General features: G+C 44.1%; 2 protein-coding genes across 2 annotated transcripts in view; one reads left to right on the top strand and one right to left on the bottom strand.

Annotated features, from left to right (window-relative positions):
- LOC144821565 (uncharacterized) overlaps positions 1-8306 on the top strand; it is a 280688-nt gene extending 272382 nt beyond the window's left edge. Inside the window, exon 3 of the mRNA XM_078678752.1 lies at positions 8120-8306. Coding sequence (XP_078534878.1) covers positions 8120-8306 — 187 coding nt within the window. The remainder of the gene's footprint in view (positions 1-8119) is intronic.
- The window catches only part of LOC144821564 (dedicator of cytokinesis protein 2-like), a 3201295-nt gene that overhangs the window by 1244073 nt on the left and 1929622 nt on the right, over positions 1-27600 (bottom strand). The window lies entirely within an intron of this gene.

Below are 27600 nucleotides of genomic sequence, written 5' to 3'. Positions count from 1 at the left end.
TGCTATTTCCATGTGTGCTGCCTCGTGCAGATCACATGGAAAAAGTGAAATGTCTTGGCTTGTTTATGTACGTAAACAATCTTTAAAAAAATACAATTTTGTGACTACCATGTGTGCTGCATTAGGCAGCAAACATAGAAGTAACAAATTAGCAGTAAAAGATTGTTTATGTGCAGAAATGTGCAGGAAGGGGCACCTTCCTACACATGAACAATCCTCTCCTGCATGCAGACACCTTTGCACTCTGGTGCAATGGTGCCTGTGTTGATGCTACACTGCTAAGTGTAGTGCCAACGCAGGGGGAAACGCAAGGCTGCACCATATCCTTGTAAATATGGTTCAGCCTTGTGTTTCTGAAGTGGTGGAGTGAGGCGTTAAGCCATGACGGCTAACGTCTCACTCAGCCACTTCCTTGAACAAATGCCCCCAAAAGTGCAATATTTTAATGTCCCATTGAGGCACTGACTCTCGCCTCACAATCACAGGGCACCGAGGGGGATATTCACAAGGAAGTGGCAGAGGGAGGCGTCAGCCTTCCTGGCTGAACGCCTCTCTCCGCCACTTCTGATACGCAAGGCTGCACCATATTTACAAGAATGAGGTGCAGCCTTGCATTTCCCCATGCAATGGCGCTAAGTTTAGCAAGTTAGTGTAAACGCAGGCACCCTTGCACCATAGTGCAAGGGTGTCTGCATGCAGGGGAGGATTGTTTATTTGTAGGAAGATGTCTCTCTTGCACACAAACAATCCTAAAATGCCATTTTATAACTGTCATGTGTGCTGCTTAATGCAGCACACATGAAAGTTACAAAATTGATTTTTTTTAAAAGATTGTTTATTTACAGGAAGGAACACCTTCTTGTACATAAACAAACCATGACAGTTTGCTTTTTCCATGGTTTTTCTGGTCTTTATTTTGGCGCTGCCTCCTATATGCGTGACCCTTGTACATAGGGGACATTGTCAAAATGAATGGGTGTTGCAGTGGAACGCCCACCACAACACCCACTGTCCACCCCTTTCACGTTAACCATAGCGTGAAAGGGGGCCTTATTTACAAGGCAGCATTAAGCCATGTTAAGTGGTTTAACGCTGCCTTGTAAATACGGTGCAGCCCCTATCACCACCACAAAGTCAGTAAAAATGATGTTGTGGCGGCTATAGGGGTTTGTACATATACCCCTGAATGTGTACTATGGCCTCAAGGGGTAGTGTTAAAATGCACTCTACCCAGGCCAGAAACAACCCTTGCAGTTTACTCATGCAAGCAACAACCTTTGCACTCTTCCCAGGTCATCAACAACCCTTGCACTTTGCCCGGGTCATCAACAAACTTTGCACTGTGCCTAGGTCCACAAAAAGTCTTGCACTGACCTTTGGTGCTCTCAATACAGCACCTTTCACATGCTTGAAATCCACCCTCCATTCATATAACCGCCTCCAGCCAACGGAATTGACTCTGAAAATCACAATTACTTGCACCAGACTCCGGAAGCACCTTACCACCCAAAAAAGTCTATTCAAGCAGTGACAATAGAGCCATGGAATGTAAATGTAAATGTTTTTGTACTTGTATAGCGCACAGCTAGCCGCAGTGGGTTTCCCGGCGCTTGTACGAATACCGCAAGGGAACCCTTCCTGGCTTTCCCTGTGAAGTGTCCACTCCTGGGCACCCCCATGGTGCAGACCAGGCATCCCTCGCGTTGTGGGAGCCGTTGTGGAGACTAAGCAAGCTATTGCCCAGAGTTGCAGAGTGGGACTCCATGATTGGAATAGGCACTGAGGCGAGAATATCCGGTCAGGGGAATTAATGAGCCCGAGACCCGCCGAGGCAGGAATCGAACCCTGGTCCCTGGCCAGAGCTCTGCATCGAGGTCTGCCTGCTCTAACCATTGAGCCACACTTCTCCACTGGAATGAGGGTTAACCCATAGAATCTGAGGGCAGGTCATCACATGGTACTGCTTTTATTTTTGGGTGACGACATCAAAATCGTAAATATGTTTAGACAAAGGAAGCGTAAGTTCCGGTTGGTTTTCAGGAGGGAGAGGGGTAGTTTTAGGACTGAGGACGTAGGGCATAGAAATGTGTTAACCATACATGCTGTGACAACGCATAAATCATTGTAAAGGCATGCGTGGTAAAGTCATATTCGTGGTTAAGACTTGCATTGTACAGACTCCGTGGAACCAGCAAGCGTGGTAAACACATGCGTGGTTCCATCACACAACCCTCAGAGTTGGGCACATCATTGTCAAGCTCCTGCTGAAATCTTCACTTTTGGCCCAAAATCTCAGAAAGGGGCAGACTTGGACCCGGGTGTGAGTAGCTGCTGGGGTAACTTTGCCACTTTGTCCCCGCTCCCACATTTTGTCTACAGATTAAGTGATTTTCTTGGTTCTTTAAATCTCCCAGCAGGCGAAGACTGAATGTTGCCCCATGCAGGGTTCCGCGAGGCCGGATGCCTTCTCTGAAGGTTGCTCCCTGAAGCATCACCCTTCCTGGGGCAAACCAAGTGAAAATAAATCCTGGCCCCCGGAATAGGTGCCGCTTCCCACAGCCGGCAGCCACCGGCACGGATTAAGCACTAGTGTTAAAGAAGAAAGCCCCTGCAAGCCTGTGGTGTCTTCCCTTGGTGCAAGTGCTGTGGGTGGCGAGTGGTCAGCGTGTGGCGATGACGGTGGAATGATGGGTGGGCCATCAAAGTGTTAATAAACAGGGAAAGTTGAGGTGCATGGTTCTGCTGCTTCGTGTGCGGTATTATTTTCACTTGTCTTGCCCTGCCGTGTCTTAGGATTTCAAGCATGTGAAGGGTGCTGTATTGAGAGCACCAAAGGTCAGTGCAAGACTTTTTGTGGCCCTAGGCAAAGTGCAAAGTTTGTTGATGACCCGGGCAAAGTGCAAAGTTTGTTGATGACCCGGGCAAAGTGCAAAGTTTTGTTGATGACTCAGGCAAAGTGCAAAGTTTGTTGATGACCTGGGCAAAGAGCAAGGGTTGTTGATGACAAAAGTGATGCAAATCGACACAAAATCTTATTTTTTTCTAATTTGCTTTCTCGTGGAAAACCTGATTTGCACTAAAAAATCACTTGAAAGTAGCACAAAGCAGCGCACAGCACTGATTTGCAATACTTAGCACCAAGGGGGTATTCCATGGGGGATGCATAGGCGTACCCCTGCAACCACCCATGGTTTTGACACAAAACCCTATTTACCAAAATTGCGTCACTCCAACCAGGTGCTATCACAGAGAAATGCTTGTATTTCTCCTTTCTTTTCCGACTTTATATGCGTGCTGCACTATGCAGCCCTGAACAACGAGCATCTGGCGTCTTTGATCGGGCTGTTTTTTCATCAGATGTGTGGTGCGACGGTTCTGGTTGTGCGCGTTGCATTGTATGCATGCTCACCAGTGTGCAGTATATAGGATGTCAGGAGAGAGATTTAAAAAAACGTTTGGGGAACTTTGTAATACTTTTTTCAGCAAATTCACGAGTGTGGAGTTACCTTTGAGGTATTATGGTCAGCAAATGCATATTGCTTACAGCAAGTGTTTTTGAGCAGCAGTTTGCTGCAAACATATCTTAGTCTGCATTTTAGGTACTTTCCATATTTTTTTACCTCTATATACCCTTTGGACTCTGTGGACCATGGCATCTAACCAAGGAGTGATACAACCTCCACCATTTCTGCAGAAGACTGGCAAGCCAGAATTAAAATGGAAAGAGTGATTATGTGTTTTTGAAAATTACTTACCTGCAATTGATGCTAGTGGATATGAGCCTCCCAGAAAGTTGGCATGGTTAGTCAATCATTTGGGTATAGCTGGGCAAAGAGTTTTTGACAATCTTCCAATGCTAGCTGCTCCCACAGAGGAAAATGCTGTTTGGAATACGTACATTTAACCAAAAGAAGCACAAAAAAAAATTGGGAAGAGTCCAGTGCACTAATGGAGAGCCGTAATTTTTTCAAAAGAAAACAATATAGTGTGGAATTGGTGGAGGAGTTTATTGCTGCTTAACGTGTGTTAGCTTCCACCTGTGAATTTGAGACTAATGCAGACATCTATATAAGAAACCAGTTTTAATTAACTGCTACTCTAAGAAAACACAGGAACATCTGTTAATATGTCATAATCATACATTGCTAGAAGCCATAGACATAGCTAAAAGTATAGATAGGTCTTTTGTTTCATCGCAAGCTTTGACTAATCAAAAAGGTTTATCTCCTGTCAGTTGCATTTCTGCAAAGAATTCTGTGTGTGCAATGAATGTGAAGGTTGTGAAAAACAAGAAGTTCACAAACAATTGTTACAGGTGTAATGCTTATGTGCATATTGGAAAATTTGACAATGTTTTATTTACATTGGATACGGCAAAGGACACTAGCACTAGGAAGAGAATGAAGGGGCCAAGTTGTCAAGCATCTGTTAATGGAATTTCACTATTTGTTATGGCGGAATCTGTGGCACCTATTATCATTTTGGCAGACACTACATATTAAAAGTTTTGGTCTAAGTATTGCCTTAAATCTCTGGATGTCAATCCTAAAGTGTTTGGGCATTATAATATTGATACGTTTGGGTATTTTGAGGTTACATTTGAAAGTTTGGGTAGAACCATTTGGATGAAAGTGTATGTGCGATGAGAGGTTGTGACATAGTGGGGTGGAAATATTTGGCAAGGTTGAGAATTATTCTGAGAACTGGTTATGAAAATCATATTGTTTTGGTTAAAATTCAGGGCCTGACTGGCCATTGCGGGCATCAGATGTTTCCCCGGTGGGCCGGAAGGGTGGGGGCCAGGTTGGGACCGGTGGGGGCCATTTTTGTTACTGGGGGCTGGTTTTGCAGCAGAGCAAAAGCAGCACCAGTGGTTCCCACCAGCACCCCCCCCCCCGCCGCTGGTCTCACTTAATTTCGCTGGCTGGTTTGCGTTCCCAGTCTGTCCCTGGTGATATCCTGGGTTTGGCAGTAAGCACTGATAAGGATATAGCACAGACTGTGACAGATAAATATCCATGTTGTTGTCAAAGGATTTTAGCATGAGATTAGTTTGAAAGAGAATGCTGTCCGAATCATACATAAAGTCAGTCCAATACCCTTAAGTGTAAAAAAAAGGTTTAGTTAAGTTATGTGCTGAAGGAGTGGTTAGACCTGCTGACTCTTAGGAGTGGGTATCCCTCCAGTGGTCTTGACACATAAGCACACAGGGGACTTATGTGTATGTGTTGATTTAAGATCGTTAAACTCTGGAACTCCATGCCACTGGACCTCAGAATGGAACCATCGGAAATGAGGTTCTGGAAAACCCTAAAGACCTGTTTATTCAAGCAAAGAACTTAGGACTGTCAGGCCCCTTAAGATAAATCACACCTGATATGACAGACCGGTAGTGCTGTAACTTCCAGTGCAGGGACACTCCTTTGAGAGTAATCAGGTGCTTTGCAAAACACGAAACCTAACATTACATAACATTAAACCAGAATATCTTGGTAGATTGACATCCTCTATCACACATTCAAGAGATGTTAGCCAATGTTGGGGATGCTAAATATTTTTCCACTACAGAGCTACCTTCTTCCTACCATCAAAATTCTTTAGGCATGAAGTCAGAATAGTTTGTGACGCTGCATTGGGCTTTTTAGTATTTACGAATACTATTTGTTTTGGCATTAGCGGTAAGTGCATGATGGATGTTTTGTTTGGTGATCTTGAAGGAGTGCAGACCGTTCAAGATGACATTCTTCTTTTCACAGAAACTCTGTGACAGCAATTTGTTATGTGTGATAAGGTGTTGAGTATCTTAAAAGAAGGAGGGATGACAGTTACACCTGGGAAATGTAGATTGCTAGTCAAGCAAGTTGAATTTTAAGGATGTATATTTCAAGTGAAGGTATTAGACCTACATTTTGCAATGTACAGGCCATTTAGAAAGTGCCATCACCTAGTAATAAGGCTTCTTTCCTGTGTTTATTTAACTACTATGCCAGATTTATCCCAGGGTATGCATTGATGGTACAACCATTATAATCACTTCTCGAAAAATGTGCTAAGTTTGAGTGGCCGGGTTAAACAAATTAAGGTTTTAAAGATATTAAGCAATTGGTGGTGAATGTGACTTAAATACATTTAAGGGGAAAGAACTTTAGGGCAGATTGCTTTTCTCTTGTACCTCTGCCAGATAAAGAATTGTGTCATGACAATGATGAATGTGAATGTGTGGTAGTTGTGACTGAGCTATTGCTGAATGTAAACTGCACATCACAGAAGCAGAATAGAACAGTGCAACATTTTGTGTTGCAGAAAGTGTTTAAACATGTAAAGGAGAGGTATCCACCTTTTAACATATTGGATAAAGAGTTCAAGGGCTTTTGGCAGCTTTCTTCAGAGCTCAAATGGGAAGGTAAATTTGTTTGAGGAATGGACTGTTTGTTCCCTCTGAAGGGTTGTGTGAATGCATAATTGGCTATGCCTACGAGGGACATTAAGGTATTATTATAACTTGCAGAAAGTTAGGCCTGGCTTATTGGTAGCCAAACATGGGTTAACAAACTTCCAGTTTTATTGATAGATGTCCAGAATGCATTGTGTCTGATTAACACTGGAAAACTGTAAACAAGCCTCTTTTTCCTGTTTCTCTTCCTGATGGACAATGGGAAAAAGTAGCATTGAATTTTTCAGGTCATTTCCATCTCATTCCAATGATCACCTCAAACAAAAAACGTGGGCCTACTTAACTATACCTCATGCAGCGATGGGGGTCTCACCGTATAAGTTGTTGAGGGGCAGAGAAGCGAGGACTACACTGCTACCTGTCCGGCTTAAAGAGAAGTGTTATAAGGACAAATCGGAGAATTGGGATGAGGGGATCAAAATGGAAGAGAGAGTTTTGTGTAAACAAATAGCTCAAAAAATGAATTTTGATGTAGAAATCATACTAAAGAACTGACTATTGTAGAAGGGAGTTGGGTTTTATTAAAACATCCTTATAGAGTGCTGAAAGGGAGTCTCAGTTTTTGAAACTAATTAAAGGGGTGAAGAAGACCATCAAAGCTTCTGTTCTTCTCTGTAATAGTGCAGTTCCCATTTCAGAAGAACATGAAAAAGTATTTTTACAAACCTATAATGAATGTGTCCTTTCTGAATCTATGTTAACAACATATGTCAACCTAGGTAGGTAGGTAGGTAGGTAGGCAGGTAGGGATGACCAAATGTAAAACCAGAATTTTACAGAACATGCACAGGATAATTCAGATAAGGGTTCCAAGCAAGGTGGTGGAGGAAATGAAGATGGTTCTGGAGGTAATGTTTTCATTTCCCAGATTCCAGGGCAGTAAAAACCCTGGCTGGTGGAAGATTTCAGAGTGAATGGGTGGCTAGGCCTCTTCGTGTGATAAAACCACCCACGAAGATGCAGGATATTTTCCAGCTCAATTATTTAATTTTATTGTAGTTTTGTGTTCTGTTCCTCTCTTACTTAAATAAAAATGTCTTCATGAAATGGGGGAAATTAAGTAATGTATGATGAATGCAGTATGTGTATTGCTATTTGCTTTTATCAATGCTTATTCCTTATACCTTCGGTGAGGTTCTATGCATGGGATGTGGTGGGTTCTAGTTTGTTGGTTCCTAGGGTTGGCAGTTACCGCTGATCTCTTGGCTTAGATGGATGTTTGACTCCTGTGTCCTTTACTTGAAGAATACGCCTCACGCTTTCTGAGTTTCACTTTCTCTTGCCTGGCGTGTTTCTTCCTTACTTCCTCCACAGAGGAGCCTCTACACTCTGTTGCTCACTTACATACGGTCAAACAGTTATGTTATGTTAAAAATACTTATTTAGCGCATGGCTGCCCCAGCAACGGGGCGTCCCAGCGCTTGAGGACGAGTAGCAATGGATGGTGGCAGCTAGCCAGATGGAAAGACGGTCAAGAAATGCCTATATTCTAAAACAGTGGCATGGAGTATGTGGTTGTGGGCATATTTGATTATAATCCCCAATTTGAGATGTTATGATATTCAGCCCAGTGCGCAGCGCAGCTCCGCCATATTGTCATGGTTACCGTTTACCCGTTCTGCACTTCATCACTGTGTCCTTTCTCTCTTTCTCTTCCCTCTGCAGTGTTGAGCATGACTTCCGTCAGCAGGAGGGCCGCTTCCTGCGGGTCCTCAGCTCGCTCGACGATGACTCCCCCCAGATCGTGCCGCCGCCCCCCGCGCCAAGCCAGCAAGAGCCCTCGCCGGCACCAAAGCAGCCGCCCAAGATGGAGTCCAAACGGTCAAAGAGGAAGTGCTTTTGGTTCTTGTGACTAGAGGTCATGCAGAGGTCACGGCTTTCACCATCATTATGGTTGAAGGGACACTCCCTGACTCTTGCAGCATTTTCTTGCATTTGGCACATTACAGAAGAGATTTCAACGCTGGGACAAATCACCATAGCATACAGAGACATATTAAGACTTCAGAGTTTAATACTGAAATGGGTGGGGAAGGGAATGGGAGAGAGGGCATCACTTTTTATATTTTTCAATAACTTCTATTTAAAAATAAAAGCGAAATTTAAAAAAAAGAGTGGAGTGAAATGTAAATAAAAAGCGGCAACCTTTTTGGCATGGCGCTGAAGATGCATCTTACATGTTTTGTGCGCCATATTTTGGATTTGAAACACTACCCCAAGATGGCGCCAGTGAGAGTCTCTGCCGACAATCAAGGCACACGTCCTAAAAAAAGAAGTGGGGGGACTAACCAAGTTAGGTAGTATGTAAGAGAAATCTCAGCAGGTAACATCAAAACGTGTGACATCACAGGAAGTGGCATCACAACCAATGACCTCACAGGACGTGACATCACAAAAAGTGTCAGACCGTACGCACATGTTTAGCAGGTCTATCATGAGTACATTTGAGTGTATTACGAGATTTGTCAAAGGAAACCTGATCAGTACTGAAGCCAGTGACTTGAGTTTCCTGCTTAAAGGAATTACCAGCCCAAATAGTGTTGAAGTTTGGTGTCTGACTAACTATAGTAGACAAGCCACTAAGTGCTACAAGCCAGGCAGACTAAACTTGGCAACAAGAACAAAGCTCAGTCCATTCATTACATTAAAAATACTACAAACTGCAATTATGAATATCAAAACTATAACATGTATTAACCTACCTAACTGATCACCATTATATACACTGTTAATTTTAGTTCATTTTAACCACTATCAAAAAACAGGCAAGTCGCACATCGCATTTGGTATTCAGAGCACGGTAAACGATAGTCCCTATAATATATACAGATATAACTAGATATTGTGCACATATGTTAATTGGGCATTCTGCACTATGCTATATTGCTGCAGGATGTTTAACTAAACAAAATGAGTAATTAGTGAGACCTTTTACATCATTAAGTGCCAGATGTAGGTAGCCAAATACCGGTCTCCAGTGTACATGCACATCTGTGCATGTAAACCTATGCCATATGACACACAGACATGCCCTTAGGGCATGTATGTGTGCCACATGGCACACAAGCCTGCATTTGGGGTGCTACAGGGTGTCAAAGTGACACCCCGTTCCCCCTGCCAGGATTCGGTATTTATTCTGTAAATACCAAATCTGTATTTCCCATTGATTCCTATGGGCTTCAAGGCCCATAGGAATCAATAGGAAATACAGATTCGGTATTTACAGAATCGGTAAATACCGACTCTTACAGAATCGGTAATTTTTTACCTACATCTGCCTCCTTCAAATTTACCGACTCTTAAATACCGATTCGGTATGAGTCGGTATATAAATCGAAATTACCTACATCTGGCCCCTAGTCACTAACATGTGGGTAACAAAATCAGTAAAATAAATCCTACATGTCCGCGTATCTTTTGTTGTGATGAGCAGTAAGTAGTCCCTTCCTAGACTGAGTATCATCCACATGGTGATGAGCAGTCAGTTGTCTGATAAAATGCGGCACTGGATCCAAACAGGAGGAGGAGGGCCCTCGAGATCTATGAACATTAGTGAAGAAAGACGTGTGATGCCAGGTCAGTTTCATAAGGGTGACATTGTCTTGTTCATGGTGCTTAACCCTCTTTCACAGTCACTTGAAGTCACTGGTAGTGTGTTTATTGCTTCAAAATAGGTCGCCGTTGTTCTATAATCTCATTCCCACCATTGTCAATATAGTCTCCGAACCGTTCTGATATGTGTCTATAATTGAGAGAGAATCTCCTGCAGAAGTCTATGCACTAACACAAACTACACATGCTCAAAATTGCTCCCAGTGCATCTATTTGACAGGGACTGCTAGGAAACCATTAGTATTGCCAGGGACCTTAAGTACATGGACAGGGAGCACTTGTTGTGCATACGTAAGTTGTCCGTACATGTTCAGTGGGTCCAACCTCTTCAGAGTTAACACCACACCTTACAATGGCCTAAAAAATGTAGTAAAACAATACAGGAAGAACGTATCTGCATACAAGAGTGAAGTGGTCGACATCAGTAAAGAAAAAATCTAAAACATTGGTGAATTTCTAAATCTCTAAAATGCTTACATTTGTAAATTATAATATTCTACAAAGTAATGAACTGATCATTTAGCTGTTTGAGTTAAAAGTCTACTAGTGCAGAGATCTATCAGTAGCACGCAGTATTGTTAAAAACATAGGGGCCGATTCACAGAACTAACTTAAGACAAAATTCTAAACTTACTACCATTTTGGTATTCACAGAAGGCACTTACTCATTTTGGTATTCACAGAAGGCACTTGCTCATTTCGGTATTCACAGAAGTTAGGAGTCCTAACTTTAGGACGCCTAAATACCTTCTGTGAATACCGAAAGTCTTAAAGTTAGGATTTTTTCATTTTAGGAGTAGTAAAGTTAGGACTGTTAACTTTAGGACTCCTAAATGCCTTCTGTGAATACCGAAAGTCTCAAAGTTAGGATTTTTCTCAGTTTAGGAGTAGTAAAGTTAGGACTCATAACTTTAGGACTCCTAAATGCCTTCTGTCAATACTGAAAGTCTTAAAGTTAGGATTTTTCTCTGTTTAGGAGTCCTAAAGTTAGGAGTCCTAACTTTACTACTCCTAAACTGAGAAAAATCCTAACTTTAAGACTTTCGGTATTCACAGAAGGTATTTAGGAGTCCTAAAGTTAGGACTCCTAACTTCTGTGAATACCGAAATGAGTAAGTGCCTTCTGTGAATACCAAAATGAGTAAGTGCCTTCTGTGAATACCAAAATGATAGTGAGTTTAGGATTTTGTCTTAAGTTAGTTCTGTGAATCGGGTCCACTCTCATGCCACCTCATACTTTCACTATTGTGAAGAACTGAAGCAATTAGAACCACAGAGTTTAACTAGGAACTTCTAAAGGTATGAGATAGGTAACTCTGACTGGAGTGAGACCCTAATGACTGCAGAAAACAGGACTGGAACTTGTCATTCACATCAGTGGCCAAGACATGGGACATGGAGTGTGTTCCATCCTTGCCATGTTTGGAAAATATCCAGCATGCTTGCAGAGATTGTGAAGTGAATTATGAAGCCAAGGGTCAAGAAGCATACATATATGCCAACACAAAAAAATCACACTTTTCTAAACTATACCTAAAAAAACATTGCATTTTGTGGATGTAAAACGTTCTTTACACCAGTATTAAATACATTAACTCCTGCTGCAGCCTACTCCACCAGACATAATATTCCACATGCAGCATAGTTCCATGTAGATGTGATTGCTTTCGCCGCCTGTGCTCTACAGAGGTGAGACCTCTCTGCTATGTGAAGTGTGTTTACTCAGTTCTACTTACCACTTAATGTGTCTAGGGTGGGTACCTGCACTCATTTTAGAAGATTAGGCCTAATTTTCATCAACAGACCATGACCCAAAACAAGAGAGAAAGACAGAAAGAGAAGAAAGGAGAAAGCGATATAGGAAAACAATGAAGGAGGCAGAAAAGGGGGTAAAAAAGAACTTGCAAGATTAAGCAAGTGTAGGGTAGTGAAAAAAAAAGTTGTGCCTACACTGGCATTGAGCGATGGGAACCTAAGAAAAAGTCTGGGTTTCTGCATTTATGTTTATGCAAACGACACACTGCCACCTACAATGTCACCTACGTATTAGCAGACATCTCTCATGTTCTTATTGTTGGCATAACTATATCTAAACCACCCTCACATTCAACAGAGCGACCTAACAGCTCACCCTGGAATCTGCACAACCAGAATTCCCACACAAAGAATAGAAAATAAAATTCACAGTAAGAGGCATCAGCACTGCATCAAAAGAAGTTTACGACACAGAGGGCCATATTCTCAATGAAGTGGCGGAGAGAGGAGTTAGCCTTCTTGGCTTAACGCCTCTCTCTGCCTCTTCGGAAACGCGAGGCTGCACACTATTCTCAAGGATATGGTGCAGCCTCATGTTTCCCCCTGCGATGGCGCTAAGTTTCACAATTTAGCACCAGTGCAGGCACCCTTGCACTAGAGTACCAGGGAGTCTGCACGCAGGGAGGTTTGTTTATGTACAGGAAGGTGCCCCTTCCTGCACATAAACAAACCTAAAATGCCAGTTTGCAACTTACATGTGTGCTGCTCCGTGCAGCACACATGTAAGTTTGAAAATGGCATGTTTAAAAAAGGTTTGTTTATGTTCCGGAAGGTGTGCCTTCCTGTATATAAACAAACCATGGCGTGTTGCTTTTTCCATGTCTGCTGCACAAGGCAGCAGACATGGAAAAAGCAAAAACGAGGAGAAATAAAGGGTTTCTTCTCGTTTCGCCACTTTAAGACCAGATTGTTCCCGGTCTTCAATTTGACGCTACCTCCTATTTATGCTGTAGTTGAGAATGGGAGGCAGCGTCAAACTCAATGGGTGTTGCAGTGGAACGCCCACCACAACACCCACTTCACGCCCCTTTCACGCTAAAAACAGCTTGAAGGGGCCCTATTCACAAGGCAGCGTTAAGCTGCATTAAGCTACTTAACGTGGCATAACGCTGCCTTGTGAATAGGGCTAAGTCCCTACCGCCACCACAACGTCACTGAAAGTGACGTTGTGGTGGCGATAGGGACTTGAGAATATGGCCCAGAGTATCCAAGGTTGAGAAGGAAATGGTGATAAAGTTAACTCACAAGAAAAGGGCACATGCAATGTCAGTCCCTACTAGCACTTTCAAGAAAGTATTGGCCTTTAAAAGGAAATATTGCTAGGTTGCATAGAAGACTACACACGTGTGGAGATGTAGTAACAAGAGACACCACAAACTATGGCCAGCAATCAGAATTTACACCAGACTATGCTCAGTAATAAGAATTTCCCCATCCTAGACTATTCCAACATGGTGCACTGAAGAAGGCCTATTTGTTGGCAGTAACACTGACATGTGGACTTGCCTAGTTACTTTAACTTCATCATGAAGGAGCAAGCAAGATGTACGCACACGTGATCCTTCATTCCAGCACACGTGATCTTTCATTTCATACATAACATAACACTGAATTACAGTAGTCTGCCAGACCTTGGAGCATCATAACAACAACACTATCCTGTGTTATTGTGTTTTAATACAGTACATCACAAACTTTGCAGCATAACTGCAGTAGGTATGTATGAGAACAACAAATAACAAGACCAGCAGTAGATTGCCAGGGTAACAAATTGGCAAACCTTAATACAACCATAGCCAGCACTTTGGAATTGTCTGAGCCAAAAAAGAAAGTGTCTTTCTTTCATGGCAAACAGCTCTTCAAGGTATAGTAATTGGAACTGGTAAATAAAGCACACAATTTCAAATGTTTGGAAATCATTTTTTGTTGTGGTGTGACAGATTTAGAAATGTTTGCACAAAACTGAAATATTTGGTTTAGGAAGGAACAAGCAGAATTATCTGAGACAGTCTTTATTCAAAGGGAAAAATGTGCAATTGCAGCAAGAATGAGAGAAAAGGCGAACACACTATTTCTAAAAGTTGGCAAGTAAATGTTCTTTATTCTGTGGTACTGATCAAACATGCAATGGTCTGTAACATACACACATCGGTCTATGCACCTTCACAAACCTACATCAATGAGTGGAAGCCGGCTCAGCTGTGAATGGTAAGCATATAACTCTTATGTGTGATCTAATCAACTATAATATTGTTCCATGTGTAATAAGAATCTAGGGGCCAGATGTAGGTGTCAAAATACCGGTCGGAATTGGCCGAAAAAAACGATTTTCGGCCGTTTCCCACCGGTATTTTGACATTGGTATGTAGGGGCACTGAAAACATACAGATTCGGTAATTTTACCGAATCGGTAATTTTACCAAATCGGTAAAATTAGCGATCTGTAAAATTACCGAATCTGTATTTTCCTATGTAGGTAACACTTCTAACAGTGCTACAGGGCCTTTAAAATTCGTTATTTACCATGTAATACAATTGCATGGTAAATAACGAATTCTTGTGTACATGCACATGTGTGCATGTACACCTGTGCCATGTGGCACACAGACATGCCCTAAGGGCATGTATGTATGTCACATGGCGCATAAGCCACTTACAGGGGTGCAACAGGGTGTCAAAGTGACACCCTGTCCCCCTTGTAAATGCGATATTTTTGCCATTGAATCCTATGGGCTTCAAGGCCCATAGGAATCAATGGCAAATACCAATTCTGTAATTACAGAATCGGTAAATACCGAATCATACCGATTCGGTATTTGTTACCGAATTTCTACCTACGTTTGAATTACCGATTCATGAATACCGAATCGGTAAAATTCGGTATTTATTAATCGGTAATTCACATTAACCTACATTTAGGCCAAGGTCATTAATAGGGTGACATTTGACTTACATGTGGTTTTTGCCTGCCACCCACACTCCAACCTCATGCTCTAGGAATTAAAGACAAAAGGCCATATGTGCAAGGGCATTGCGCCACCGGAACGTCATTTTTTTTTAGACGTTCTGGTGGCGCAATGCCCGGCATCATATTTACAAAGTGGTGTGCAATCCTTCGAGGGCAGAGACCCACACGGCAGATGCTGGTAATCAGAAAGCTCTTCTGATTACCAGCATCTGCCGCGTGGGTCTTTACACCAGCCAGTACTTTTCCAGTACTCAGAACGCAAGGCAAGGAGACGGATGAAAACTGAAATGAAGGAAAATCAAAGAGACTCTCAGCGAGAGAACAAACAAAAGAGACAGGCTGACGATGAGCATAGAGGAATGGAAGTGAGAGAGAATATTCAATAAACACAGAGAGAAAAACTATGGAGGAAACAATAGGGGTGGGCGATAAACTTTACTCTGCCGGCGGCCTTGGTGGAGTTTTGGCCACTCCACGTTACACTTCTGCCAAACTCCACCAAACTCTATGTGGTGAAGTTATTCTCAGGCACGGTAAGTTGGTGAAAGTACGTGCAAATTGGCGTCCCCTAGAGAGATTTTCACCTGCTAGGAGGACATACAACGAGATTTTCCCAATGTGGGCGGTTGTGAATGCTCGTGGTGAGAAAGCTGCAGCTCGAGTATAAAAATCTACTTGAGTGGCAGCAAATTCAACTCGAGCAGCAGCGCCCCCTGGCCTGCCACGTAATGCCGTTCGTGCATTGCGATGTACCGATTTCCACCCATTCGCGGAACTCTGCGGAGTTCTCATGTAAACCTGCAGAATTCTGCAGAGTGAAACTCAGCAAGTTCAGTTCACCCCTTGGAAACACACAGAGAAAAGACTCGGGGGAAACAGACAATGCAGCTGAGCTCGTCATGAGCACAGCGCAACAGTGGCTCATGACGAGCTGAGCTCGTCATGAGCATGGGAGGGGTTAAGAGATAACATCATAAAAGTCAAAAGCAAAACAGTACATTTTATAAAAAATTTGAATCAGATAAAATACCATTAGGTTGACTTCAAAAAGCCAGAAATATAGCAAAATGAAAAATAGCACACTGAGAGAGTGGTTCGGAACTGGAGAAACAGTATAGCAGGCCTCACTTGGTTAAAATTCATTGTCTTCAAAAGTGGAAGGGCTCCATTCATCAACCTAAAAACCGGTCGCGAACGGGCAGAGTCGTAGAATCTGCCCCTTTTGTGGCCAGTATTTTTGCATTTGGGATGCATCATCCCAAATGCAAAAATCACAATTTATGGAATTGCTAAATTTGCGATTACTTAAATTGCGATTGCATTTAATGAATCGCAAATTCCGATTCCTTAAATGCAATGCATTAAACAAACAAAAAATTGTGATTTCGCAAATTTGAATCACAAATTACCATCAATCTAAAGTTGATGGTAATTTGCGATTTCTTTAACAAATGCACTAAAGTTAAATTTTCAAAGTCACATTTTGCACACACACATGCCCCCTTGGGGCATGTGTGTGTGCAACATGTGAATAAATTGTAATTTCAGGGGTGCAACAGGGCATCCTTTTGGAACCCTTGCACCCTTGGAATTGCATGCATAATTTGCGAGTATCTATTGGGTACTTGCAAATTGTGCATGCAATTCCCATTCATTCCTATCGGACTCTGGGCCCATTGGAATGAATAGGAATCAATTCCTTAATTGCGAGTCGCAATTTACGAGTCACAATTATGGAATTTGTAGGAATCGCTCATTATTTTGCAATTCCTAGATGTATAGGCTATAGCGATGCTTTAATTGAGATTCCTTAATAATCGCAATTAAAGAATCGCTATTGTCTATGTTGATGCATGTGCACCCTAAGTATATATTTAAAATGCAAATAGTTGTATTTCGAGCAGACCATAACTATGAGAAAGGTATCATTAGTGGAAACATTTTCACAATCACACACTGGGAGCTTAGAGTCATCAAAACAGCCATGATTAAAAGGCACACGCCACAGGAATAGATTACGCCTGAAGAAAGTCAGCCGTCGCCGCTGGTGACGTGGCATGTCCAAGGTAAGGTTCGGCTCCAAGCCGCTTACAGTTTTCACTAAAAGCTTGATATGGGCTAAAGCCTTCCGATCTGCTGTCCTCTTATCTCTGAACACTTCTGCCACTTGGATCATGATACAGTTCTGGTCTCCCTAAACTTTTGATAGGTCTGCCAGGGGATCAGACAAAAGTTATCCAGGTTCATGCAATCTTGCATGATCAACCTGTTGAAGTCTAGTTCTACCTTGCACCTGACTTAAAGCCAAAGCAACAGAGGGCAGAGCCGAATAAAATCAATCACATGGCCCATGAACAACCTCAGAAGGTATAAATGTAAATGTAAATGTCATGGTACTTATAGAGCGCACTGTCACCAGACGGTCACCTTGCGGTGTCGGCTATTTGGTTTCCTGGCGCTGATACTTATACCGCTGTGGAACCCTTCCTGGCTTTCCCTGTGAAGTGTCCACTCCTGGGCGAAGCCAGGCATCCTTAGCGTTGTTGGGGTCGGTGTGGAGGCTAAGTAAGCTATTGCCCAGAGTTGCAGCGTGGGGCCCGTGATTAGAATAGGCACCGAGGCGAGAATTAACAGGTCCGAGGAAATTGAGCCCGAGATGCCGCCGAGGCAGGAATCGAACCCTGGTCCTGGGCTAGACCTCTGCATCAGGGTCTGCTGCTCTAACCATTGAGCCACACTCCTCCACATAGTATAAGTTCTGGGACCGCTAAGAGGCCACAGTGGAATTTGTTTCCCACCACTTGGATTGGGGTAACTGGCCCATACCCCCTAATGTCACACCCATAGCTAGTTATTGGGATACAATTGCCTTTGAATTTATCCGGGATTATTTTTATGTGAGTGTGTCCCAAACACAGGAGAAGTCACCAATACTAAACACTTTATAGTAGAAATTGATACTCGCACGGAAAGCTTTTGAGGAGGTCATGCATCGAAAAATATACTGGAAGATTCGGGAAAAAAGGCTGAGCTAATGTTAAGAAAAGGAAAAAAAGGAAAAAGAGGCACAATGAATAGGAAACATGATCAATGGACAATAAATTATTAAAACAGCGCGAGCCTGGGAAGGGACAGATTATTGCTAAATCTAAGAAACGCTGCAATGCAATTAAGAATAGAAAGACACTTTGAGACCCTGGGTTTTAAAAAGCTGAAATGCTGTTCAAAAAAGTGGAAACACCGAGATCTTGTGCTTTTAAAAAACAGAGATAATGAAGAAACGGAAAGGGGTATTTTAACCAGAGGTGTAGAAAAGAGCAATTCAGAAGAGATAAGGAGGAAATTTCGAGATTTGGGGGTTTAAAAATCAAAATTGCTTCGCAGAAATTGCGGAGCCGCAAAGAACTTTGGGGCATATTTACAAGTACAGCAATAAATAAACGCAAAACGCGCTTAGTTCTTTTTTATTTATCGCCATCTTTGCTGTGTTATATCGCCCTGTTAGTGCGTTATTTACAAAGCATTTCCCCAGGGCGATCTAATTACCAGCAATAGCGGGGAAATCGACGTTTTGCAGGGAACATCGCTGGCTAGCCTGTGGTCATATCAGCACAATCCACCCCCTATGTTAAGCATAGGTAAGTCAGGATTTTAGGAGACGATTGCTAAAATCCTGTGGGCTGCCTTGTAAATATCGGGATGTGAACATTAGCAATATTTACAAGGTAGTCCATCCGGGGTACGCCCAGTGACGCCCACTTTGCATCTCAGTAGCGATACTGTTCAAGGACCACCTGACATGCCAACCTGTTCAAGTGGCACAACAGGATGAACACAAAATATTATCCTTCCAACTACTCCATGCTGGTCTCACCATATTGGCTGGCGCTGTGATCAACAATCCTCCAAGTCACCAAGTCGAAGTAAGTGCCAGGCTACTTACCCAACTCCTCCCGGAATGCCAGAAATAGAAGAATTACATAGTAATAGGGGACCTCAATGTTCACTATGAAAAAGATGATAATCCTGCGGCCTCACGACTAGAGAGTGACATGCAGATTCTTCAACTGAAGCAACGGATCAAGGGGGCCACTCACACAGCAGGCCACACCCTCGTCCTACTATTTTCCAACATCGAACACACAATCATTCAAGAGATAAAACCATTATCATGGACAGACCACTCGCTTATATCATTCTCACTGGGTCTACCGGCTAAACTAAAAAAAACTGTAAGCCCCAGCAAATAACCAATAGAGCCTGGAGACTAGTTACCGAAACATCATTCCAATCACACTTTTCCTGCCATAACACTCAGATCCTGAGCGTTCTCCGAGTGAATATCGGAACAGTTAACCTTGAGGCGGAAATCAGAACGACATTAGACCAACTCGCACCTAAGCAAAAATCCAAGCGATCGCAAAGATCCACCACTGAGAAATGGTACACACCCCAACTCAAGGTACTTAAAAGAAAATGTCAAAATATCGAACACCTATGGAGACTGTCCAAACAGGAAATAGACAGATTACGGTAAAAATCCGAACTCAAATCCTACAATAACGCTATAAGAAATGCAAAGAAGACTTACTTTGCACAACAAATTGATGAACATTGTAATTCAGCAAAGGAGCTTTACAAAATAGTTAAAGAACTCAGCAAACCAGCCAGAATGTCCCAAATTCTACCCCCTTCAGTAGAAGCTTGCGGAAAAATCAGCAACTTCTTCGGGGAGAAAATAAGTAAAATTGACTCCACTTTTAGTCCGATCACGAAAACAGATACAATTAATCAGAAACTTTGTTCCCCACACCCAGAAGCCTCATCAGAGATGAGCAATTTCTCTCCCCTCACAGAGACCGAGGTGCTAAAAGCAATGGGCGAAGTAAATTCTGGATCCCCCCTAGACCCTTGTCCCCACTTTATTTTCACTCAAATTGCCCCAATCCTCTGCCCCTATGTCACGCAGCTCTTCAATAACTCACTTAACGCTGCCGCCTTTTCTGATACCTGGAAACAAGTGGTAGTAATCCCTCTACTGAAAAACCCAGGAGCAGATGTGCTCAACCCTGAAAATTATCGGCCAATCTTCCAACTACCATACCTCTATAAAGTGTTGGAGAGGTTAGTAAACAGACAACTATCAAATTACCTAGGAACTAACGATTTATTAGACTCCTCACAGACTGGTTTCTGGGCCACCAACAGCACAGATACAACACTACTGGCAGTAATGGATAACAACAGATCACTCACTGACCAGGGAGGAGCTGTAGCCCTGATACTGTTAAACCTGTCGGCAGCGTTCTCGCATAACAGAATGCTGGATATCCTCTATGAAAAGGAAATCCATTCCAAAGCCTTGGAATGGCTCAGTTCGTTCTTAAGTAATCGAACACAAAAAGTTCAACTAGGTCATTTCCAATCCAAACCTAGCACCATCAGCTGTGGTGTCCCGTAGTGGGCATTGCTAAGGTCCACTCTATTCAACGCCTATGTATCATCTTTGGCGAAAATCAGTAGAAAATGGTGAATCGGTATCTGCTCCTATGCGGATGACACACAGCTGATGGCAGCCCTCGAGGCAAGTCCTGAAGTCACCAAAATAAAACTGCATAATTGCCTTTCAGAGATGGCACAGCGGATGTCTGAGCATTGTTTGAAATTAAATGCAGGGAAATCAGAAATCCTGCTCTTTGGAGGCACCAACGTAATTTGGGATGCCACATGGTGGCCACAAACCCTTGGTGTTGCCCCAACCCCAAGCAACGCGCAAGAAACCTGGGCATCCTTATCGGTAACACCCTCTCCATGAAGAACCATGTGCGGGCCCTCTGGGGAAAGGGCTTTGCGACCCTGAAATTGTTAACTAGACTCTGCCCATGGATCCCGCTGGACTGTAGAAGAGCAGTCACGCAGGCCCTGCTCATAAGCCAGCTTGAATACGGAAACGCCCTATTCGTGGGCATGACCGAGCTCCTCTTCACACGGCTACAGGTGCTGCAACACGCCGCAGCCAAACTAGTGTGCAACAAGAGCAGACTAAGCTCAGCATCGATGTGCATGAAAAACCTGCATTGGCGACCCATGCGACAGAGAGCAGTATTTAAACTGCTCATCCATGCGCATAAAACACTGCATCAAAGCAGCCCCAGAATACTTCAGGGGAAAATTGAGTCCTATGTTCCCACAAGGAGCCTACGGTCACTCCAACAAGCTTTAGCCAGAACAAAGAACAACAAGAGAGTGAGGACTGGAGGGCGCTCTTTTTCATATCTGGTGGCTAAGAAATGGAATGAACTCCCCCTCGGATTTACGCCTCACAACCAACTACCGAGCATTTCGGAAAAAACTAAAAGATCATCTGCTCCCCAAAGACTAACATCCACCTGTCTGTCACCCCGCCAGCAGCCTGGCCTTCTCGCTATTAGCGCCATGATAGACTCTGGGATGAACGTTGCGTTCTACAAATAAATAAATAAATTAGAGATGCAAAGGGAGGCGTTGGGAAAAAGGGTGCTAACATGCATAATCTCTTGTAAATAGGGCAACAGTTTTATCTCAGCCTTTTTCGATTTTTAAGCCAAAAAAGTAGACATAAAGCCCGTGTAAATGTGCCCCTTTGGGATTAAAAACAGGGATGATGCAGAGAAATCGGGAAATATTTCAAATTGGGATAAAAAGGCTGGCAAACTGTGAGAAAAGTTATTGAACCACTGCGGTTTTCAGAGGTATTAATAATGCAGAGAAAAGGAGGCGCTATTGAGATCTTAAGGTTTAACAAAGCAGAGATGCTGAAGAGAAAAGGAGCAAGCCCTGGGCCTTGAAGTTCTAAAAGTAGAAATGCTGAAAATAAAACGAGCAAGCATTGAGGCCGCCGGGTATTAAAACGCCGAGCTGCTACGGAAGCGCTGAGGCTTTAAAAAGCAAACCTGTTTCAGAGGAAAAAGGGGCGCAATGTGACCGGAGAAGTTAAAAAGGTAGAAATACTATTCAGAAAAGGAGCTGTGAGCTCTTAGGGCCTGATGTATTAAAGGGTTTTACCCATTCTCTGTCTATGGGAAAATGTGTTCATACATATGGCCCTTAGTGCTGTGAAAAGTATTAATACCACAGAGAAAAGTAGGAGATAGCGACACGTTGAGGTTTAAACGTGATGCGATGCTGAAGAGAAAAGGAGGAGCCCTCATGTCTGTAAAAGGAACCCCTATTAAAGAGCCAAAGACTTCGAAACCTTGAAATAAAAATAAAAAAATGAGATGTTATAGAGAAAAGGAAAAGACATTGATATCGTAAAATTATAAAATAGGAGTTGTCATAGAGGAAAGAAAAATACATTCAGCCCATGAGTTTCAAAAGCAGGGATATCACAGATAGAAGGAGGAGATATTTAAATGTTGATATTTAAAAACGCAAATATTTTGGAGAGACAATGAGGTCTAAAATGGCAAAAATTATGTTGAGAAAAATAGGACATTGAGGCTCTGAGGTTTTGAAAGGTATTAAGGCTTTAATAGAAAGATCTGAGCTGGAGAAAGGGACATATTGCATCCTTAAGGCTCCAAAAGGTAGAAATGGTGTACAGACAAGAAGAGATTTGGAGACTTTGAGATTTAACCCCTTCCATGTTGCCGTCGGCCAACGCTACCTCGCTGGTGCTGCCGTCGGCCAATGGCCGAAGTGGCCCCGCCCGTTTTGTGGAAGTGCCGCACTTCCGCAAAATCGCGGGCGCATGGGAGGGGTTGAAAGTAGTGGAAAGGAGTATTGACATGGAGGAGGCGCTGATAATTGAAGCTTAAAAGACAGAGATGATGACATTTAGAAAAGGGGGAGGTACAGTAGTGAAAATGAGAAGACACTGAAGTTAGATTTTGGGGTATTAAAAAAAGGTGTTGCAATGTAGCGGTGGATACATCAAGGCCTCAAGGTTGTAAAGATGCTGAAGAGAGAAAGCGTTTATTTATTTTATTTATTTATAATCTTGTAAAGCACACAGATATCCAAAAAGGGTTTCCAGGCGCTGAGCAAAGGAGAAGATGACAACTTAACACCTAGGCCTTCACGGTATGCAGGTAAGGACGTGCAGTTTCTCAGGGGCGCAGGAAGGGAGTTCCACAGTTTGCGACCCAAAACAGAGAAGGAGCGCCCTCCCATGCGAGCTAATCGGAACCATGGCACAGTGCATAGGTCCAGGTTCTGAGACCTCAGCATGCGTGTGGACTGATGTGGCACCACCAGATCCTGTATGCAGCATGGGCCAGCTCCGGCCCTGGTTTTGGATAGGCCTAGGCGGCGAACTTCACTCCGTTCGCAGAGTTTGCAGAGTTTTCTGCACTCCGCGGAGCTCGCGGAGTGCTGAAAACTCCGCTTCGCGTTGTGCAGCAAAGTATTTTTCCCTGCACGCCACCACGAACTGTAAGTTCGCGAGCGCGAGTTGCTGCTCAGGTATAATTTCTACCCGAGCAGCAGGAATACGAGCACAACCTGCAGTTCGCACTGCACTCCGCCACTCGCGGAACTTCACAGAGGTTTTTTGTAACTTCGCGGAGTTCCGCACAGCAAAACTCCGCGAATCACGCCCAGGCCTGAAGGTATAAATGTTCTTTGAACCCGTAAACCAATAGAGCTCTTGGAGAAGGTGAGGGACTGTGGCGCACTTTTGTCTAGAAGCATCGACAAAGAAATGCAAGGGTGGGAAAGGCAGAGACAAGGTAGAGACGCGAGAGGGTGCGAGGCACTGAGGTAGGAGGAGGCACCAGGACAAGAAGAGACACTGGTCAGATGATGGGCATGAAAGGAGAGAGCAAGAGAAGGGTGTAAAATGCTGATATTGCTAAAGAGCTGCGAGGGACAGAGGAGGTGAGAGGCTCGCTCACCGGGTCCTGGTCTGGTCCTTCTGCCTGTGAAGCAGCCATGGGTCTTTGTTTTATATAAAAAGGCACAGGCTGTGCAGAGAGAGGCAGGGCAAGAAACAAGGAGAGGCATAAACGAACAGAGAGGATATATAAGAGGCAGAGATGAGATGGCAGGGGGCGAGGAAGGAACACAAGAACTGACAGAGCTGGGTAGGAAGAGGTAGTCTCAGAGGGTGTGTGGGAGAAGCTTGACAAGAGAGAAAACGTGAAAAGCATGCTGTGGAGAGTACCCAACAAGGAGACTGTGGGAGTGGGATGTATGACGTTACAACGCATACTTTTACAACGCCTACCTTTACAACGTGGTTTTTACAACGCATACCATTACACCGCATAATGCTTTTAGGCGCTGGATAGTGAATAGTTTAATTTACTATTCCAACTCCAGTCCCCGTGGATAGTAGGGAAGGTTATTGGATAGTAAATTAACCTATTCCCTATCCTAGAGCGCCCCCCAGAGCAATGCGTTGTAATAGTTTGCGTTGTAAAAGTTGCGTTGTAATGGTAGGTCGTTGTAAAAGTTTCGTTGTAAAGGTTGTTTACCCTGGAAGTGAGTCAGGGGGTACGCTGCCATTACAGCGCAACCATCACAGGAATACACAGCTATATTACAATTATTTCACCACATGGTGGTTTGCGTGCATTTACAACACCTACATTTGCAACGCAGGCGATGGTCAGTATCGGGTACTAACGGAAGGTATCTGGTGGGTAGAGGTAAAGGGAGGACAGGTAAAGGAATTTTTAGAGTTCAAGGGTGGGTAGCAGTCAAATGTAAAACAATACCGATATATATGTGTGTGTGTGTATTAATATATATGTATAGATATGTGAAAACTATTAGAAAAATGTATTATGTATAATCTTTTTTTTATAACAATGCATTGTAAAAGAATTGTAATGACTTGTGTTATAAAGGTGCTTTAGATTATGGTACATTAGTTTGTGGTGTAAAGGTATGCGTTGTAATGAAAATGTTGTAATGTACCACAATGTAAGGGTTTTGAGGTAATATCTGATATTCATCAGGGGTGGGGATGAGGCTGTGGGAGAGTGTCAGTAGTGAAAGAGAGGGTGAGGCTGTGGGAAAGAGAGGATGAGGCTGTGGGAAATGGAGGGTGAGGCTGTGGGAAAGAGAGGGTGAGGCTGTGGGAAAGAGAGGGTGAGGCTGTGGGAAAGAGATGATGAGGCTGTGGGAAAGAGAGGGTGAGGCAGTAGGAAACTGGGATGGTGAGGCTGTAGGCGAGTGTCTGTAGGTGAGCCTGTGCAAGAGTGTCAATGGGTCAGACTGTGAGAGAGTGTGAAAAGGAGAGGCTGTGGTTATGTGAGGGTGAGGCTATGGCAAAGAGTGAGAGGGTGAAGCTATAGGAAAGTGTCAGAGGGTGCGGCTTTAGGAGAGTGTCAGGAGGTGAGGCTGTGGGAAAGAGTGGGATGTTGAGTCTGCGTGAGAGTGTCATTGGGTGAGACTATGAGAGAGTGTCATAGAGTGAGACTGTGGGAATGAGAGGGTGAGGTTATAGCAAAGAGTGAGACTAACAACCACCCACTCGGACGATGCCTCGCCCCTCATGGAACACATCCACTTCCAGCCCAAACCTAGAACAACGCTCTGCGGAACACTCACCTACAGACCTCCTGGACCCGCACCCTTTTACCAACAATATTGTAGACTATATCACTCCCCACCCCCTCGACTCTACGGACTACATACTGCTCGGAGACCTGAACTTCCACCTAGACAACCTCAGCGATCCCAACACCACCGCCCTCCTGGAGAACCTCACCAACACAGGACTGAAGCAACTTGTCTCCACCCCCACTCACACATCAGGACACACACTTGACCCCATCTTCACTGGAGGAAACAACATTTTGCTTCAGCCACTCCACAGAACCTCTCTGGACAGACCACCACTGCATCCATTTATCCTTCTCAAAACCGATTGCAAACAAGTGCACGCCATGCCTCGCACACAGAAACTGGAATAAAGTCCCCGAAGAACTCCTCACCTCTGACCTCAGCTGCACTCCTCCCCCTACTACGACAGACCCAACACAGCAGCAAGGAACCCCCACCAATGGATCGCCACCTGCACCAATACTCTCGCTACTCTCCAGAACACCATGAGGCGACACAATCCGAAAGTCACCTGGTTCACCATGGACCTCCGAGAATCCAATCGCTCTTGCCGATGACTGGAGAAAATGTGGAGAAACAGCAAAACCCCAGAATCACCCTCCGCCTACAAGGCCGCCACCACAGCACACAACCAACTCATCAAATCAACTGAGTAAAACTTAATCCAAGACAGAATCCTGTCCGACTGCCACAACTCCAAGGAACTCTTCACCATCATACAAGTATTCACCAGACCCAAAAGTGAAACAACCAACGTCCCTCCCTCCCAAGATCTCTGCAGCAACCTCAGCTCATTTTTCTACCTCCAGGTCAAGACGCTCTACGACAACTTCGACGACCAAGAACATGGCACCCCCTCAACAACATCCCCAGTGATGTCATCCAGCAGCCCCTCCTCACATGGACCCCTCACACCACAGAAGACACCGCAGAAACAATGAAAAGCATACAGTCCAGAGCACCTATTGATGCCTTCCCACCCCACATCTTCCACAGGGCAGCCACCACCATCGCACCCAAACTTCGCTAAGCTATCAACTGCTCCCTCGAGACCGCCACATTCCCCGACAATTGGAAACGCACCAGAGTCAAACCCCTCCTTAAGAAGCCCTCCGCAAACCCGACGCATCTCAAGAACTTCAAGCCCATCCCACTACTCTTTTTTACCACCAAAGTCATCGAGAAAGCAGTCAACACCCAGCTAGCACACTTCAAAGAAACCAACAACATCCTTGACACCTCCCAATCCGGATTCTGCAGCAACCACAGCACTGAGACCGCCCTAATAGCCACCACCAACGACATACACGCTTTCCTCAACCAAGGCCACACAGCAGTGCTCATCCTCTTGGACCTTTCAGCAGCCTTCGACACCATCTCCCACTGCACACTAGCCACCAGACTCTATGATGGTGGCATCCAGGTAACAACCCTAGACTGGATTTGATCTTTCATCTCAGGCAAAACACAAAGAATAAGACTCCCGCCCTTCCTCTCCAAACCAACAGAGATCAGATGCAGATTACCCCAAGGATCCTCCCTCAGCCCCACGTTATTCAACATCTACATGGCCCCCCTCGCAACCATCATTGGAAAACACAGACGCAACATATTGTCATACGCCGACAACACCCAGCTCATCCTCTCCCTCACCAAGGTACCCGACATCACTAGGCGCAGCTTCTGAGAAGGGATGAAAGATGTTGCATACTAGATGAGCAGCAGCTGCCTGAAGCTCAACTCAGAGAAAACAGAAATCCTCATCCTCACCTACACCTGGTGGCCCCCCCGCCCTCAGAAACCCTCCCACCCCAATGGAAAACGCACGCAACCTCGGCATCATACTCAACTCTTCACTGTCCATAAACCGCCAGCTCAACGCTGTGTCCTCCACTTGCTTCAACACCCTCCACATATTTCGCAAGACCTTCAAGTGGATCCCCCCGATGCCAGGAAGACCATTACCCACACACTCATCACCAGCAGACTGGACTACGGAAACACCCTCTATGCCGGAATCAACAAAAAACTCCTCCACAAACTCCAGACCGTCCAGAAAGCCGCAGCCAGACTTATCCTCAACATCCCACGACATGACTACATCACCCAACACCTCCGATACCTCCACTGGCTCCCAGTCGAAAGAAGAATAACCTTCAAACTGCTCACACATGCCTACAAACCCCTCGACAACACT

Source organism: Lissotriton helveticus, chromosome 2_2 (genome assembly GCF_964261635.1).
Source record: "Lissotriton helveticus chromosome 2_2, aLisHel1.1, whole genome shotgun sequence".
In the NCBI taxonomy this organism is placed as follows: domain Eukaryota; kingdom Metazoa; phylum Chordata; class Amphibia; order Caudata; family Salamandridae; genus Lissotriton; species Lissotriton helveticus.
Note: the sequence above shows the minus strand (reverse complement) of the source record. Positions and strands in the feature narration are given on the sequence as shown.